The 19,744-nt window shown below is 35.8% G+C and overlaps 1 protein-coding gene across 1 annotated transcript; it reads right to left on the bottom strand.

The window, feature by feature from the left end:
- Nucleotides 1–7,029: 7,029 nt before the first annotated feature.
- LOC121987781 (protein TIFY 3-like) lies at nt 7,030–8,191 on the bottom strand. Its single transcript, XM_042541508.1, has 5 exons — nt 8,007–8,191; nt 7,808–7,916; nt 7,542–7,722; nt 7,376–7,433; nt 7,030–7,285 (listed from the first exon to the last, which is right to left on the bottom strand). The coding sequence occupies exons 1-5, from the start codon at nt 8,057–8,059 to the stop codon at nt 7,201–7,203; spliced, it is 486 nt and encodes a 161-aa protein (XP_042397442.1). The 5' UTR covers nt 8,060–8,191; the 3' UTR covers nt 7,030–7,200.
- Between the last annotated feature and the right edge of the window lie 11,553 nt (nt 8,192–19,744).

The following is a 19,744-nucleotide window of genomic DNA, read 5'->3' as shown; positions in this document are numbered from 1 at the left end:
TATTCATACCCAACAAATAGAAATGATTGCCCATATGAGAGGACTAATCACTACTTACCAACATATTCATCGAGATCTTAAATGCATTTAACAAAACAACATATACACATAATAGATTATGACAAATCATGCAATTGAATCATAATATCTTATTGTCATTACAATATTATAACACTCTACGAAGTCTCAAAGACTTTACATGCTCATTAAATGACTCTCTAGTCATTGACTTAGTAAAAGGATCTGCAAGCATAAAATACATAGGGATATACTCAAGAACCACACTCCTTTTAGCCATAACATCTCTCACAAAGTTATATTTTATAACTATATGCTTATCCTTACTATGATATTTGAGATTCTTCGAGAAGGTTATTGTAGCTTGACCGTCACAATAGATAGTTACTGAACTCCCACTGTCCTTAGCAATTTTCGGATGCTTCGAAACCTTCTCAACCAGACTGTTTCTTGCACACTGCTGAACATGCCACATATTCAGCTTCCATAGTCGACAAAGCTACACAAGCTTGTTTCTTACTGTTCCATGAGATAGCGCCACCATTCAGCAAGAACACATAGTCTGATGTAAATTTTCTATCATCCATGTCTCCAGCACAATCTGCATCTGAATAACCTTTCGGACTCATATCTGATCCTTGAAAATAGAGACAATAATCATTGTCGCCTAGATATCTGAATATCCTTTTTGCCTCTTCCAGTGTTTCGGTGCGACTGACCAAGCCCACAACATAGCTGATATCGGGACGTGTACACAACATAGTGTACATCAAACTACCAATAGCACTGGCATATGGTTTTTATTCATCTCAGCTATTTCCTCTGGAGTTTTAGGACACATACTCTTGCTCAACACAGTACCTTTCACAATAGGTGTATGTTCTATGTTGCAATTAGACATGCTGAAATGATGTAACATCTTATTTATATAAGACTCTTGTGACAAACCCAAAAGTCTTTTAGAACGATCTCTTATGATCTTCACCCCTAAGATGTATTCAGCTTCTCCCATATCTGTTGTATCAAATTGTGATGACAGCCACTTCTTGACTTCAATCACATATCCTATGTCATTTCCAGCTATCACCATACCAACAAAATATAATGATAAACCGACTTACGTTCGAAAAAAATGTTTCAGGAAAACACAATGATCCTCATTGATCATCTCAAAACCATAAGATAAAATGACTTCGTTAAATCTTATGTTCCATTGTCTTGACGCTTGCTTTAGCCCATATATAGACTTTTTAAGTCTACATACTTTCTGCTCTTGGCCTTCAACAATGAAACCTTCTGGTTGAACCATATAGATTTCTTCGTCAAGATCACCATTAAGGAAAGCAGTTTTTACATCCATTTGATGTAATTCCAAGTCATAATGTGCCACAAAGGCCAAAATAACTCTTATTGATACAAATTTCACTACAGGAGAAAATGTCTCTTCAAAGTCAATACCCTCCATTTGGGTATATCCTTTTGCAACTAAACGAGCTTTGTATCTATTAATCGATCCATCTGCTTTCCTCTTTATTTTGAGAATCAATTTATTCCCAATAGCCCTTCGGCCCGGAGGAAGATCGACTAAGTCCCAAACATGATTTTGAATCATGGACTCCATCTCTTCAACCATTGCAGCTTTCCATTTTTCTCTAACTCTACATCCCAATGCTTCCTCAATGGATTGAGGTTCGTCATCGTCAATTGGAAGTGTAACCAATGCCTCATTCTCAATATCAAACCTCTTCTTAGGTTTGATCTTACGAACACTTCTCCGTAAGTTGGGCTGTTGAGAAGTCAACTCATGACTCGGAATATCACTTCCACTCGGTTGACTAGACTCAGGTATCCCTTTTGACACCTCTCTTGTTGATAATATCTCATCCTCCTCAAATAGAGGAACATTTTTATCAACATCACCTCTGATTGGGAACTCTGTTTCGAGAAAAGTCGCATCTCTCGAGTCTATTTCGGAGATGGTTCCATCTAGTTGCTCACCTATGAAAACATAACCTTTGGAGGTCTCATGATATCTTATAAAGATACATTTCTTACCTCTAGGCCCTAGTTTTCCATACTTGTGAGAACTATCATCAACATTACTCAAATCTGGTTTTCTGCCTGTCCAACGTTCATGTGGGGTAGATGGAACTGACTTTGAAGGCACTTTGTTAAGTATATAGGCTGCAGTTAATAATGCATCTCCCCAATAGGAAATTGGCAAATTAGCTTGCGCCATCATAGACCTAACCATTTCAAGAAGAGTCCTATTTCTTCTTTCAGCTACCCCATTTTGCTGTGGAGTTCCAGGGATTGTCAGCTGTCTAATAATCCCTCTATCATTACATATTGTCTTGAACATATCAGACAAATACTCCCCACCACGGTCAGTGCGTAAAGTCTTAACTTTACGTTCCGTTTGATTCTCAACTTCGTTCATATAATGAATGAAACAATCTAATGCTTCAGATTTGTGAGAAATCAAATACACATGACCGAACCTAGAGAAATCATCAATAAATGTAATGAAATAGGAAGCTCCATGTCTAGCCTTCACATTCATTGGACCACAAATGTCCGAATGAATTAACTGCAATGTTGATTCAGATCTAATAGCCTTACCAAATGGTTTCCTAGTTGTTTTTCCAGCAAGACAATGCTCACATATAGACAATTGAATCTTAGCTCGAGTGCCCAATAGACCCTCTTTAGCTAATCGATTCATACGTTCTTGTCCTATGTGTCCTAATCTAGCATGTCAAACCTCATCAGTTATATCTGCATCACTAGTTAAAGCAATGTTTGAAAAACAACCATCAATAGCATAATTGACATCTGGTTCTATATCAAGAATCATAAAACCATTTGTTAAAAAACCATATCCGATTGACACTGAGTCAATCTTAAGTTCAACAGACCGACTATAAAAATTAATACAATACCCTAAATCAAGAAGACACGTAACGGAAACAAGATTCCATCGAATTTCAGGAGCATACAGGACATCATGTAGAAATAAAACTCTACCACCACGTAAGTTGAGTTTGCAAGTGCCGACTCCTTTGACTTCAACTCTTGCATTATTTCCTACATAGATCCACTTGTTGCCAGCTGGTACCCGACGATACTCAACAAATGTAACTCATTCCCGAGCTACATGGTTGGTTGCTCCCGAATCTATAATCCACAAAGGATAAGAATCAGCTAACAACACTGAACTAGCAACAAAATGCTCTTGAAAAGAAGACACACTTGGATTTACCTTTTTCGGCTCAGTGCACTCCCGAGCAAAGTGGCCCTTTTTGCCACAATTAAAACAAGTCAACTTGTTTTTAGGTTTCTTTCCAGTCTTCTTGATTATCTTCTTGATTGGGCCTTGTCCCACAACAGCAGCTTCCCTCTTCTTTCCCTTCCCTTTCTTGAACCATTTCTTCTTGGATCCATATGATCCTGCAGAACCTACAGCCACATAGGCTTGTCCAGAAATCCTTGCGGATTCAACTCTCTCCGCCTCCAATTCTACATGGCGTGAGACATCAGTGAAAGTCTTGATACTCTCACTGTGAGTTAAGGTCTGCTTCATGGTCTCCCAAGAATCTGGAAGTGAACGAATAACTGCTTGAACCTGTTGTTCATCAGTCAACTCATGACCAGCAGTTCTAAGCTCCCGAATCATGTTCGACATCTCCCTGAGGTGTTGAACCATTGATATATTCGGACGCTTTTTGTAGCTGTCAAATTTAATTATCAGCTGTCGAAGCTTACTCAGACTTACTCCACTGTATTTTTCTTTAAGGGCAACCCAGACTTCATGAGCCGTAAGATATGACTCATATTCAAAAGCTAGGTCGTCTACCATTGAACTAATCAATATACCCTTTGCAGTGGAGTCCTTTTTCATCCATGCCTTATAGGCATCAAGATCTCGTCTGTGTTGTGCAGTGGGACCATCTACAGGTACTTCCATAACCTGATTTACAGCCTCTAGAACTTCTTGTTCCTCAAGTACATATTGTATCTTGAGGTGCCAGATCTTGTAGTTATCCCCATTAAGTTTTTCACCTTTGTTGAGTTCAGCTATTATGTTTTTGGTTGCCATAATCTATCATAAATAAACAAATTATTTAGTATTCAGTGTATATCATATGTATGCAATTTATGATTGACTTAATATTACTTTGAGTTGGTTTACAAAATCAAGTGACAACTGTATTTTCACTCATCATCAGTATGACCAATCAAATTAATATTAATCAATTCTATTACATACATCCCAACAAATGAACTAATCATTTATAATATCATGAATTCATTAATTAAATGAACTAATCATTTAACATATCATGTATTTTTTTTTAATTAAATGAACTAATCATTTAATATATCATGAACTAATCATGCATCATGTCAAGCAAACAGCATAAATAAATGAATATATCATTAATATAAAATTATGCTGCAAATTGTTAACATATAACCAACTGACATGAATGAAATAGACTAACTATTGTTCATACAAAACGATAATAAAAATAACAGAACTCTAATAAACTAAATAGGCAACTACCACTCCCACTAGGACAGACACTAGTGCAGTGGCCAAAATAATCTCTCAGCCTGGACTCATTTGGGGTAATCCCAGGCAGGACAGCTTCAAGGCTCTCTATTGGATCCACAATTGGATCCTTTTCTGGTTCCTCCTCGATCATTTCCGGGTCCTCTTCGAACTCTTCCGGATCCTCTTCAGTCATCTGATAAAGCAGTTCCTCACATAATACAGAATATGTGACGCGTCCTTGATGACGCCCCCAAATATAGTCTGCTATCATCCTAGGATTTGTTGGCAATGAACGCATCAAAGCCCAAATCCTATAACTGTCCAGGACTGGAAACTCTTCTCGCTCAAGTTTCCAAAACAGATCATCAAGCCGTCCAATGTGTCCGTCGATTCCATAAGTAGAGTTATACTCTATCTCCTGAATCTGCTCCCTGAGCTGATTTCGTCGCACTTCGCGACGAGTCAATGTGGTAATCGTCCGTGCCATCTGAAAAATTGAAAATAAATAAGTCAGTACAAAACTGACTAACCAGTACAAAACCGGCTTATTTCAATTTATACAGGCATAGTACCAACAACATAATCAATCAAGAAAAACGAATCTTCTCGATTTTCAGGAGTTAAGTCAACAATTAGAACTAATCTAATTGGTCAAACCCATCGGATCGGTTGATTAGGGATCCAGATCCTAAGCTCAGTCCATTGTCCTTAATTAGAACTAATCTAATTGGACAGGGATTTTTTTTTTACCTATGTTCTGTTAATTTTTTTAAGTCCATTTCAACCAATTTCAGACTTATTGATCAAACTCTGATCCGTTTGATCAAATCAATGCCCATTGGTTTAAGTCCAACCAATTAGAACAAATCTAATTGTTTTGATCAAATCTGACTCAATTGAACAAATCTGGTCATTTGATCATATTTGGTCCAAGTCCAATTAATCAACCCAAATTAATTTCGGGTTTAGATCAAATTGGTTCGGTTAAATCAACTAATGATTTATACTTGAACCAGATCTAAATTGACCAAAATTTATTTTGATCATTTATTATAAATAGAAATTAATTGAAACTAACATTCAATTAATTATTACATGCATCAATATAAAAAATACTGCTACTGTACTGCATTAACATATTTCAATGATGCATTATTCGGCAAACATAACATGTATGCAATAATTCATAATGAAACATTTCATTTTATATATTTAATTGCATGCAGCATGTTCGCTCACGTTTTTTTTATATTTTAAATCAAACTTTTTCTCACGTGAAGCACTGTGCTTCGTTATTTCTTCGCATCACCGTTTTTCTGCCGTATGCACCCCACGTTCGCACGTTGCTCAAGTCACGCACGCCACGCAACCGATCAGCCACGAAGGCCACTGGCGCATCATCGATCAGCCAGAATTTCTTCACTGACCTTTGCCGGCTCCAGTAAAAATCACGAAATCATAACGACTCAATCGCTGAAATTGCAACCCAGTTGCAAGTCTTCCTGTGACCTTATTGTCGGCAACCATCGGAGACAAACTCCGTTCCACATCCCTTCTATCGAGATGGTGATTCTTACCAGCGACCCCGTCGCCGGTGAGCAACGTTGTATGCTACGACACATTAGTCGTGAAAAATAGCGACGACATGAGAAAAAACATCCGAACGACGATTTCATAATTCGTCTCTTAGCATTTAGAAATAACTACGTGCTCTGATACCAATGTAGAATATATTGTTCTAAATGCATGATAGACGAATTAATTAAATGCGGTAAAAACTTACAGCGATCTCCCGCAGATCTGCAATCGACAATGACGAAGCTCGCTATCGGAAGAGCGATCACATGATCGGAAAGCCCTCCGCAATTCCACAAACCAAATCTCGCCGCTTTGGATGTTCTCCTCTTACTCTCGTCGCACGATCGCGATTTCTCACCCCCTGAGCCTTGGACGGACCCCCTTTATATAGGGAAATACCCTAAGGGCATAATGGACATTTCCATTATGTGTAGTGGGGAACATGGGCCACGTTCCCCACTATCCCCATTTCTAACACGGCCGGGGTCGGCGCGGCCGCGACTGGAGGCGGAAGGGGACGCCGAGCGACGATAGATGATGATGGAGCGGCGAACGAATCAGAAAGCGCGGTGAAGGGTTGGATTTGAAGGTGGCGGTGGCGGTTGCGACAGCGAAGGCGGCGCTGTTGTCCTTTTAAGCGGCCAGCAATGGCCGCGGATGCTCCGACCTGCGATGCCCACCGCTCAACGCCACCGCGGTGCCCGTTGGGGATCCAAAACAAACTTCTGTTTTTGTAACAATAAGCTTTTTAATTTTAATCAATTTCGAAAAGCTAATTTTCAGTTTAAACACTCGTCTGCTAATTTTACAACCATCGTTAGGCTGTCTGCCAGACTTGCGAGGCTTCAATTAATCAACCCATGAACATATAGATATATTAACAATTAGTTTAAGCAAAGCTTAGCTAGTTAGTTATGACAAAGACGAGAGTAACAAGTTCATAATCATATCCAAACAGGGTGAGACTCAACACGCAGTCTATACTAGGATTTTTAGGATCAAGTTTCTTCCTTAGACAATAGAGACTTAGTAATAGCTGATAGGGATTATGTGAGTTTAGGACTGCCCTCCGAGACCACTTCCATGTTGTTGGGCGACATTGCTGAAGCATATGGAGTTTTGTTTGCCAGCCTGCAGAGAAGTGGCCGTATCCAAGTAATTTAATTGCATTTGTTTTGAAGGCATGGAGTATAATTGTTTGTGCTACGGAAGAAACATCACCTGTCCCGGCGCTTCTCCAGAAAACGCTGAAGCGAGTGCCTCCTTGCAATGGGCAACTCTGCGACCAAGTAAACAGACAAATCATCCTGATCATGTTTTCGATCATTATACGGGAATGAACGCCAGTTCAATCATCCTAATTCAACAAAAGAATACCAAAAGATACCTGTTTGGAGCATAAAGAGAGCGTTGGGAGTAGTAGATTGCCCTCCTTCCGCCGTCGAGCTTTGAAGTGATAGAGATCTGGTGAGCGCCAGCCCAAGGACCTCAGCTGCGTTGTGCTCAGCCGGAGCCCCGACCTTTGCGGCCTCTGCGGCGGCGGCCGCGATGACCATTATCGCTTGCGCCTGCTTCAGCATCCACCCAAATCGATTAAAACTTCGATTCATCAATAAAGACAAAAACAAAACAAATAAAACTAAAGCGAGCAACCTTTTCTGGGGGAATCGCGTTGTAAACCCTAGCCTTGCCGCCGTAGAAAATGGTGAGCGGCGAATCCGAAGCGGCGAACGATGGCCTCGCCATTGGCATCGTCAAACACCTAACGATCGTTCACAGTCAAACGCCGAGGGCCAAATCAAAGCTATAAAATCTTCGGACCACGAGCAGAAAAACCGAGAGGAAATAGTACCTTCTGAGAGAGTTCAACCTCGATTCCTTCTTCACGGCTTCGGATCTCTCCATCCGACCTGTTCTTCTAGGAGAAGCAAACGCCAGTGGAGCTCTGAAGAGCGACAGCCGATTCTTAAATCGGAACGAGAACCTTTTTCCCGCGGAGTTGCGGTTCTCTCTTCATCGCTCCGCACGGCAAGGAGACCCAAGTTTTGATGGGAACCACAATTCCATTTAACTCTCAAAGTTTACAAAATTTTTCAAAACACCATACTCGCCGCGTGATTACTTTACCCTCTGTCTGGGAGGAGGTGAGTAAAGAGGAAAAAAAGATAAACATGGGTAAAATAAATTTTTACTCTTGTTTGGGAGAGAGTGAGCTATGAAGGGGAAGGGGAGAGAAGAGTAAAACCTCCCCTTGCATGCTCGGGAATAAGCAAAATTCCTTACACCCCAAATTGGGTTGTAAGAAAGGGTAAGGAGAAATTTTTACAATTATATCCTTATTTATTTTTTTCACATATAAATTTATTTTAAAAAATAAGAGGATATTTTTATAAATTTATATATTTAACCTTCATTCCATCCCTTTTCTCTCACATAAACTTTCTCTCCCTTCTAAACAAGGATAAAATAAATATATTACTTTCTTTTTCTTTCCCTCCCATCATCTTCCATTGATGAACCTTCTCTCATCTCATCTCATCCCATCCAAACACAGACTTATTAACTTGCGTAGATTACAGTAGGGACTGAGGATTGAATGACATGAATGTGGAAACTTCTAAGGACTTTTTGACGGTATCAAAGCTCTGAGGTTCAAGATGAGACGCGTGTAAACTTTGAAAGGGTGGAATAAAAGATTTCCCAAAAAAATATCAATGAAGTAGATATTTTTTAAAAATAATATAAAATTAAGAATTAGCACTGTTTTTCACGTGCTACTTTCACTTTATTTTTATGCTTTGCCTTTGGTACTTGTGTCCTTCGACGCCCACGGTTTTATCGCCGATACCGCTGGAATAATTTATTTTTATTTTTTTATAAAAAGACCAGAAAAGTCACAGGATAATTGAACCTTTTGTTGTCATGAATCAAATAACATCACAAAAATTAATTATTTTTTCTTTGTTTTATTTTTACAAGAATCATCTTAATAAAAAAATCGATTGACTTGTTAAGGGTATGTTTACTTGCGTGAGAAATAGGTTCCAGAGAAAGAAACAAATGATTTCAGATAACTTTCATTCTTCCAACCTGATCTTATCTGAAAGCCAAATAAATTACGCGCGGGGCAAGTGACGATGATATAGGCCAGAAGAAAACTTTTGAATTGAAGAGACAAAGCTCCTTCTCCTCTTTGAGCACATGGAAGAACAAGTTAACACAATATTAAAGTGAGAATCAGGGAAAATATATTGGGTGTAGATACTTCAATTTTCAAGTCAGTACGATGACCAAATGAAAATTAGAGAAGGTGAACAGTAGATACATGCGAGTAAGTGAAACTATTGTAAAAGTCTACCTAACCAGCGGAGAGGATCCCTTTTATATACACCTCTCATAACTTCCGTAATCATGAAGTGGCAGAGATTATCGAGTGTCAAAAGTTGTGAGTAAAGAAAAATGTATAGCCTTGAAGATGTATAATCACTATCCGAGGAATCTTCCAATATCCATATGTGCACTCTTTTTGAAACTTTTGTTTTAATCAGACAGTTAAGGGAATATACTATCATAATGTGTTGGATGATGGAAGGGGTATAATCAGTCACCTGCAAAAAAGGTTTCATTGAATGTTCATATTATAATAGAAGAATATTCTCTGATAAATAATTATTACCATTTGACAGGTTATTATGATTCTCTGACAATATTATTCTTTGGAGATATTTCGACCGGATATTTGACCGACTAGATGTATACTATACATAGGAGGCAAGACACTGAATCTCGTAAAGTCATTCGGCTCTTGGGTTGCTTAGCTATATATTGTGATGCTAAGAATATGATGTTAAAGTAACAGAGAGTCAAGTCCCCTAGGTTTGGTCGATTATATGACCAAGGTCATATGCTGAGATATTTGTCTTCGAATAACGGAGAATTAAAGCTCGAGAGATCCAAACGATACTTTTAGCCGATCGTCCATATTTTGAAAGGTTCATTCCTAAAATGATAACCTGAGATCTAGAAGTTCTGTTGGATCCACATTATATTGAGAGTTGCCTTGCATATTTATTCTACATAAGAGGTAAGGATACTCAGCCACGTAAATCTAACTAGCACTATAATTGATCAGCTATATGAAAAAGAACGAGCACATGAGAATGAAGACCCGCAAGTTCGACCGGTTGTTGGATTGACCAACTGTATACTGAGACGACCGGCTATATACTAAAAATCATACTGTAGTGATGGACTGTCTCATACACCCATCAGACTATAGGGTCGTTAAGGTTTAATTCGTATATCTTCGCATTGAACCATTTAAGTTTGATTGGCTTTAGGACCGACCAATAACATGCTAAGAGTACTCTGATAATGGAAAGCTAGGTTTCCTGAACCCGGCCGAATATATGACCGATCGACCTTATGGTAGATCGGTCATTTTTTAAACTCGATCGGCTATCAATAACTGGATATATATTAGATGTCTTAACACAGAAATTAATCATTAGGTCCTTCGAATCTGATCAACTCTTGATCCGATCGTCCTTCTATTGAATGTCTTAGTGCCGAATGAAAAACAAAGTTATATTGGGAATGATATTTTCACTGTCATCTTTTTTAATTTTAACCGTCACCTTCCTTTAACGGTAAATTAGAGAAAAATCCCTAATCACAATGTTAACTTTGCATGCAATCCCCATGTCCAAAAAATTTTGTTTCCACTCCCTGCATGCAAAGTATTACTTGTTTCAACTCCCTCATGCAAATATTGATACCTAAATTGCCCCTCAGATTTTTTAGATACAAAAATTTCAAAATTGAGTACAAAAAGTCTAAAAATGAGTATAATTCTTCTTAAAGTCAGTACTTTATATTAAAAATCAAGTATATTTTCTATCAAAATTGTTCCTCTTATTTTTTAGGTATAAAAGTCTAAAAATAAGTATAATTCATGTTAAATTCAGTACTTTACACTATAATCTAGTACTCTATACTAGGATCGAGTATATTTCCTATCGAAATTAATCCTCATATTTTTCGATACAAATAGTCTAAAAATGAGTATAATTCTTATTAAATTCAGCACATTAAACTAAAATCGAGTATATTTTGAGGTGAAAAAAGAATCGTACTCAATTTGATAGAAAATATATTAGATTCTAAGTTAATATACTCAATTTAAGAGGATTTATACTGATTTTTAGACCTTTTGTATCTAAAAATATCATGGGCAATTAGATAAAGATATTTAATTAAGGAGTGAAAATAAAAATTTTCATGAATAAAAATTACATATAAAAATTTATTTACCAATAAAGACTACATGTAAAATTATCCTTCCTTTAACTTTAGCTGTCAATCTCTTCTTAATTTTGACGGTCACTTCTCTTTAATTTTGATTGACACGGCTTCCCTGACTCCATTCGTAACGTCCTGTATCACAACCTTTTTTTTTTTTTTTTTTTTTTTTTTTTTACTTTTCTCTTTCTCCTTCCGTTCTTTTTATCTGTTCCACTTCTATCCATTTTCTTTTAAGCAGCTAGTAAAAAACAAAGTAACTGATATGCCACGATCAGTTATAGAATGACCACTGTGTTCAAGATATGGTTCTTTCTTATTGTTTAGTAGCAAAATAGTGGCAAGGAAGAGTCCTCCTCTCTAGTTTCTGAGCTTAATGGCCATGCAACAGTAGCCATAATGGTCGAGATGACCCGTTCTTCATGTTTGGGACATGAAGTAATCTTTTATATCTTCGTGGTTAAAATGACTCGAGGTTCACCTGTTGTTGGCACGGTAATTTGTAGGAAGGAAAAGGACGCTTATACCTCTGAGTCGAAGCACATGGAGAGGCACATCCACAAGTTTCTCTAATATCTACTGCCTTTCACGTCGAGACACAAGATCCTCATCTTGAAAGATACTTGAGGATCTTGTGTCTGATTAGAATAAAGGTAGTGTGGAAAATCGAAAGATCTTCTGTGTTGCAATATAATTCTATCTACATCACAATCTTTCGCCAGATCATCTTACAGGGATGTAAATCAAATTTAGCTGCATTAGAAGCTGTGCTCTAGCAACACAAAGTGGCCCGCGAACAATTTGATTTTGGTTAGAAATCTCAAGTAGCCAAGAAGAAGTATGAATTTCTTTATTGCTCCCAGAGGATTATGTCATGTTGCCTTTAGCTTGCTGAGATGCATGAAATTCTACATGTTTTCTCCATTTGCTGAAATGGTATATGCTTTTGTTTCTTGGTTAGAAGTTTCAGTACTCAAAAGTTAAAACAAGAAACTGGTCTGTTGCGAGAAGTTGATCATCATGTAGAAATAGAAGAAGAGAGGAGGAAACTGCATGGGAAAGGGAAGAAAGCCTGGTAAAGAAACGGCACCTAAACCCTAGAACAAAACTGAGCTCTATCTCATTTTTGTTTTTGCCTTTTCAAATGAAGAGAGGACAACAGTGCGTATGAACAAACTTCAGAAAAACAGAGTTGGTATTTTTGCTACACCTAATCACGGTTCGAAATCGATGGCTCGACGGTTTAGAATCGTCGGTTCAACAATTTTAGACAGGTCATCCCTTAACTTTAACCGTCCAAGATAAACATGGTTCACGGTTCGTCACGATTCGTAACGGTTCAAGATTATTATGTTAAAAATATTAAAAATTAAAAATTAAAAATTAAACATTACAAATTATAAATTATAAATTAAAATTTATTGGCAAAAAAGGTTGCACTTATTTAAGTTGTATACGTATTTCCTTAGGGGAATCAAAGCCCACATAGTTTTTTTACATTTTTATTCTTTTACATTTTCACTCACTTCCATTTCCCGTTTCTGTCGTATTCGTTCATTCAGTATCAAAATCTTCAACTTTATCATCTGAAAGTTGCATTCCTTGGATTCTTTTCTCCGCTCTGGTCTAATCATCTAGTAATGCTTGGGCTTCCAATGAGTCGGGAGACAAAGTTGATCGTCATTCATCTAATATGTTGCTGTCAGCACTGAACGTCTGTTCCACAGCAACAGTTGACACTGGACAAGCTAAAATTTCTTTGGCGATCACGGAGAGGACGGGAAAGCTTTGAGCCTTCTGTGACCACTACTTTAAGATATCGAAATTTTCGTTATCTGCTTCATTAAAATCAAAAGAAGTCGTAAAATAATTTTCAAATTCTTGTGTGGAACTTAAGGATCCTCATGGACGTTTTACGTTTTAAATTATATTAGTAATTTGTTGTATTTCAGAAATATTAATTTGTATTTCATATTTTGCATAATATTGATTATAAATATCATATAAATAAATTCTAACATTATATATAATATTAACTAAATCAGGTTAACATTTCTTATAGATTCATTATTAATACTAATAAATTCATTTTTTCTCGGTTCGTTCCGCCATCCCACCCAATGAATTATTCGGATTTGTTTTCAGTAGAATCCTATGCAATCACAGGTTTCATCGTTCCTATAGCTTCTCTATTAATGGTTAAGTCTGAACTCTGCAATGGAGCTCCCAAAAAAATTTCTCTTCTCGAGTCAATCTACTTAATTTTTATTAACTCGAGGCTCTTTATTATTCATATCACTTTATTTTATTATTATTTTATATTTATTTTTATTATTTATTCAGTTTTGATGCTTTATTACATTGCCTTTTATGAATCCCATCAACAAACTACTGTAACGGGCTTCCCTATGCAAAAAATTATTTTAATTTAATATTATACTTGTCTTAGTAAAAAAAACTAAGAAAAGTATATTTTTTAACATCGTCGGCCTAAAATATTTATAGAAGCTTCTTTGATCATAGTGTTGTCAATTTTAAGATATGGGACTAAAGAGAACTATATTTTTTTATATAAAACAACCAAAGAAAATTAATGATGAGAAAAATTCATAATAATACGCTGTAGCTGAGTCTCAAACTCTAGATCACTGATTATTTCACTTGTGGAATTACTAATAAAACTTGAAATTATTTTTAGTGTAAATAGAAAAAATGACATTAACGTAAATGCATTTTAGGCTTCGCCAAAGTTAGTTAGTAAAGGGGGAAGATTTTTAATAAAATAGTACGATGTTCATTTAAAACTAATACTATATTAAAAAAATTCTAAAACTAATTGAGCAGTAGTACGATAATAAACACCGAAAAGTTGTTCAGTTGCATCATTAAATACATTTAAAATTTCACAAATACTATTATAAATATTCCATTGTTGTGAAAATAAATATATATTAGTATTAGTATTTTGTGAAAAAAAATGAACATAATAATTCTTCTTGTAATAATTGGTATGTTGAATTCTAACGTGTTGGTACATCACATGGAAATTTTTTAGATCTCATTCCATTAATTTTACAAAACATATCCCATTGTTTCATTATAGATGGATGAGACCATAAATAAGAAATTACAATTCTAATTGGTTTAATATAACTTTCTAAAATTTTTAGACCATCTTGAACACATAAATTTAAAACATGACATACACAACGAATATGAAAAATTAACCGTCAATAATAGGTTTACAAACAAATTTTAAATCATTTATACAAGCGGTATTGGAACTGGCATTATCTGGCATTATCTAATGATATTGAAAATATTTTATGAGTTAAGTCATATTCTTCTAAAATTAAACAAAATAATTGTGTGATGTTATAAACATTATGTAATTCATCAAAAACTCTATAAGATAACAATTTTTTTTTTGAGGTTCCAAGAGTTATCGATCTAAAGGCAAGTCACACCCATATACAAATATGTTTGCCAATGATCACTTCAAATATTGGAACATAAAGAAACTTTATTATCTAATTTACTAAATTTATCAATTAAATTTTTTTCCTTGTTTTACTAATTTTTTAATTTTACGAGTAAGTGTAGTTTTAGGAACACGTTTAGCACATGGATTAAGCGATTCTTTACCGTTATCAGATCTAATTTTTGTAACCGTTTAGCATATGCCATTTCAACGACCCATAGCCGTCGCCAGCTTGGAATTTGTAGGAAGCATTGCAATGCTTACATTTTGCACGCATTTCTCTCGATGGAAGAGTGACATTCTCAAAATGTTTAGTGAAAATAGAAGACTTTAGAGGAGGAAGTTCCCGAACCTTAGAAGTAATTACATCGATACTTCTTTGTGTTTCGGGTGTCGGATTCAGAAGATGCTCGATCTCATCATCGGTGGATTGAATGTTGGGTTCCTCCTCCCGCGGATTCATTATTTCCTTTCCCTTCCAAGCTTGAGATGACGTACCTCCGCAGTTTCCTTCCATTGTAATTGAAAATTGGAAACGAAAGCGTGTAGAGAATACGAAATTGCGATTAAAAGTAGAGAAGATGTAAAATGATGAAATAAGCTTTCTATTTATAGAGTTTTGATAATAACGGATACTAAATCATAGTCATTGATTAAAAAACGGTCAAATGATCTTAACCGTTGAAAAAAATACCCAAACTCCCCCCTCTCCCAACGGCTATGAACTGCCGGTTAACATGGATTAGATCCGATCTCGGGCGGTTCATAGCCATTGGGACCGCCAGTTAACTGGCGGTTCAAGTCGGTAAAAAAAAAATCAAATGTTGAATCGGCGATTAATCGGCGGTCCGTCGGTTTTGCACCAACGGAACCGGAACCGACCCAACAACTTGTCGGACCTGTTCTGGTTCGACCCGACGAACCGAGTCAACAGGGCAGTTGCCTTGTTGATCTAGTTACGGACCCGAGCTGGGTCCGGGTCAAACCCGGCCCGAGATCGGATCTAATTTTTGTAATCGTTATTGCATTTGGATGATCAAAATCATGATGAGTACTGAAACAAATCAGCTAGTTTGATGACTGACAGTGTGACAGTGATATTTATTTTAAAATTTATTTTAGCTATTTTATTCGCGGTATAAATTTAGATTTTATAATTAATATTTTTAAAATTTTAGAGAATAAAATTTATTTTTTAAATATTAAAATATTATTTGATTTTGAAGAAAGATAAAAAGTAAAGGATGAAAATAAATATTATATAAGAAAAAAGAAAAAAAAATTTAAAAAAAATTAATGCATTGTATAGTGAAAAAATAAATATTAATTTTTTTATTCTAAATTTTAAATTTTATATTTTATATTGAGAATCTGATTGTGGATTAACGATCTATATTCAGGATTAGAAAACCTGTGGTCACTTGCTTTATTAAATTCTAATTTCTCGAACACGTGATTGAGATCACGAAGATACCAAAGAAATTCCTAGAATTTAACGTGGGGATCACTTCTCACTACTAAGGAAGTGGCACCGGATATCTACGGCATTAAATGCATGATGCCTTGATGATTTGACATTTGCTTCGAGTCAAATCTCCATATTTATAGTTTGTTTAGTAATTTATCGAAGTCTGGAATAGGGCTGTAAACGAATCGAGTCGGCTTGCGAGTTTTTCGAGCCGACTCGAAAAATATTCGATTCGTATTCGAATTTATCGAATTCGAGCCGAACTCGAACATGTTCGAATTTTTTTTCGAGCCGAATTCGAGTCCAAATTATATTGTTCGAGCCGCTCGCGAGCCGCTCCCGAGCTTTAATATTTATTAATATAAGTTAAATATATATTAAATAAATAAATTTCGAGCCTTTCGAACCTATTTTCGAGTAATAATTCGAATAGTTTGCGAACATGTTCGAATATTTCGAGCCGAATTCAAACCCGAACCCTAATTCGAACCGAACTCGAACCAAACATTTTAAATTTTTCGAGTTTCGAATCGAGCTCGAACTCAAATATACCTATTTCGAGCCGAATTCGAGCCTTAAATTTTTCAGCATATTCGACTCGATTCGATTCGTTTACACCCCTAGTCTGGAATCAATAAATCTTGTTAGTTAAAATTTAACCAGTTAAAAATGAATTATAATATATACATATAATTAATATATAAATATAATAATATAAAAATATTTTTGATAATGATTTATAAAATATATTTTAACGGATCAGATACTAACTATTTACTATTACCCATCTAGAATTTAATAATAGCCACGCTAGGATTTGTGAGTTAGTATGAAGTCAATGACAAAAAAAAAAAAAAAAAACTCTGCCAAACACATTTACAACTTTCAAAAACATTTTAAAACCGAGCTTTGGTATGATTCTAAAGAAATTCAAGTTCAATTTAAGACACAATGCACACACAAAGTTGTAACAGACAGGAACTTATCTAAAGAATCAACATGAAACCGTCCTTGTACCACACATTTTGATTAAATTGGAGAGCTGAGGTCAGGACTCAAATTCAACAATGGCTCTCCATCAGAGCTGAGGTCATGGGATTTGTTCGAAGGGGACTCGGATAGTTGAGCCTCCAGTTCATATATCCAAGCAAGCATTTATCGATAATTTTATCGAACTTTAAGGAATCATTGATCAAATATCATCAACTTAGATATGTGTTCGGCTCCATTCAGTACAAGTTCTTCCATCAATGCCCTAAAAGATATGCCCTTAGCTGTCTCTTAAGTGTCCGTCCATCTGGTTGACACCGAATCATAGAGAGTGACATCTAACTTATATTCTCCTAGAACTTCTTGTTCTTGGAGTCACTACAAGAAAAAAGCTTAACAATAACGGTTTTTCACCGTTGTCGTAGCCCATTTTGAACTGTTGTTAAAGACCGTGTTGTTAAAAAGGGTGCCCAAAGACAACAGTTTTTAACCGTTGTCTTTGAAGGCAAAGACAACATTTTTACAATAGTGAAAAACTGTTGTCTTTTCCTTCAAAGACAACAGTTTTTCACCGTTGTCTTTGAGCGTCTACCTTTAATAACAGGGTCTTCAACAACAGTTTTAAACTATCTACGACAACGGTGAAAAATCGTTGTCTTTTTTAGAAAAAAAATAAAAAAATTAATACACAATTTTTCAATATTATAAATCATTCAAAATACTAAATTTCAAAATAAAATTTAATATACAATTTTCTAACATTCAAAAATAATATCTATAACATTATGAAGAAATTTCATAAGCAACCAACAAAATTTCATAAGCAACCAACAAAATGATAACACTATTAAAACAAAGGTAGAACAATATAACACAAGATTTTCTACTTAGATGTCGGTGAAGAGGAGGGATTGCAGCTCCTAGTGCTCCTTAATTTGTTAAAGTCTCTTCATTTTTTTAGCTTGTCGGCATTCTTCCCAATACTCTTGAGGACACCTAAAAAGAGCAGAATGAAATTATGCAATCATGTGCACAAGAACTATGTAATTCTAAGTGGTGGATCATGTCTGTCACAAGTTCGTCACTAATTTTTTTGACCATTATGCACAGATTGTAGACAAGCATGAAAATAAGCAGAACCATAAATATAAGCGAATAAAGGATACCTTTCAATCTTCTAAATCTTCTTTTCTGGTTGACCCGTCTCCTTTTCCTCTCTTCTTTTGTTAACTCTGCCTCTTCTTTGATGTTTCCTTTTCCATGAAAAATCTCCTCAGGGGCAAGCATAGCCGCATCTGAGACGGCCAATGGAGCAACCTGCAAAACCATTGTATTTCAGTGACTCGAAACTGTTTTTACCATAAACTAAAAGACAACTCCAAAAGATATTTTTACCTCTTCCATTGCTAGAGCAGGTACGTTGACTTGTATAGACATGCCCTCAATAACCTACATCATAATTTATGGTCAATCAAGAAATAAATACTAAAAGAATTAAACACTTGATAAGCTTTATTGCTAACTGGCTTTGGAGCAAAATGGAAGTGAGACAGCGCATCCAACTTTAAGGAAATCTTTTTGAATAGCATTGTTGCCTGCAGGCATAAAAGAAAAAGTGTATGAGAAAAGCTGAGAAGCTACACAAGCAACCAGATGTTATCGCAGATCAATACCATAGATCTAGTGGATCTGTATTATTAACAAATTCAGATTGCAGATATCCCAATGTCAGATTTTTTTGGCTATAAAGTAAAGTCATTATATGCATCAGTAAGAAAGACATCTATCGATAATATAATATTCCATCAGGACTTCTGAGAAAGTTTCCTAGGCAAACAAACAGAAAGAAGGGAAAACCCAAAGAGCTTGAGAGGTTTCAATATAATTTCTCAATAGTGAGAATACAACAGTAAAAAAATGCGTCGATGAAGACTTATAAACTGACACCTAAGACATACAAATTCTCATTCTCATCAGCCATCAATCACTAAACTATGATTACTATCCTACCAGCAGTTGAAATTAGAAATTGAAAAAAAATATAGATAATTTTGGTAAAAATAGCTACTAATTGCTAGGGTTCAGTTTGAATTTTTATGACAAAATTTACCACATAGGAATAGTAAATAAGTGGACAAGTAAAATACCTCAATCTTAAGTTTATTAGAAGCAGAAAGAAGAGCTGGAGCTAGACCCATCTTCTACGCATATTCTTCCTAAATTACAAAAAAAAAAGGAGAGAGAGAGAGAGAGAGAGAGAGAAGTGAGCATAGTCTATGTATCACACATTAGCTGATTAATAAAAATGATTTGCATGAATGAAGCAGTGAACCTCATATATCTCGGCAAG

Source organism: Zingiber officinale, chromosome 5B (genome assembly GCF_018446385.1).
Source record: "Zingiber officinale cultivar Zhangliang chromosome 5B, Zo_v1.1, whole genome shotgun sequence".
Classification (NCBI taxonomy): domain Eukaryota; kingdom Viridiplantae; phylum Streptophyta; class Magnoliopsida; order Zingiberales; family Zingiberaceae; genus Zingiber; species Zingiber officinale.
This window is presented reverse-complemented; position numbering and strand designations above follow the sequence as displayed.

Excerpts from the sequence above, each read along its gene's own strand:
- LOC121987781 (XM_042541508.1), bottom strand. The coding sequence starts at position 8,059 with ATGGAGAGATCCGAAGCCGTGAAGAAGGAATCGAGGTTGAACTCTCTC. Across the intron at positions 7,723-7,807 it reads ACGCGATTCCCCCAGAAAAG|GCGCAAGCGATAATGGTCAT; the intron begins GTTGCTCGCTTT and ends ATGCTGAAGCAG. Across the intron at positions 7,434-7,541 it reads TCTCTTTATGCTCCAAACAG|AGTTGCCCATTGCAAGGAGG; the intron begins GTATCTTTTGGT and ends ACTTGGTCGCAG.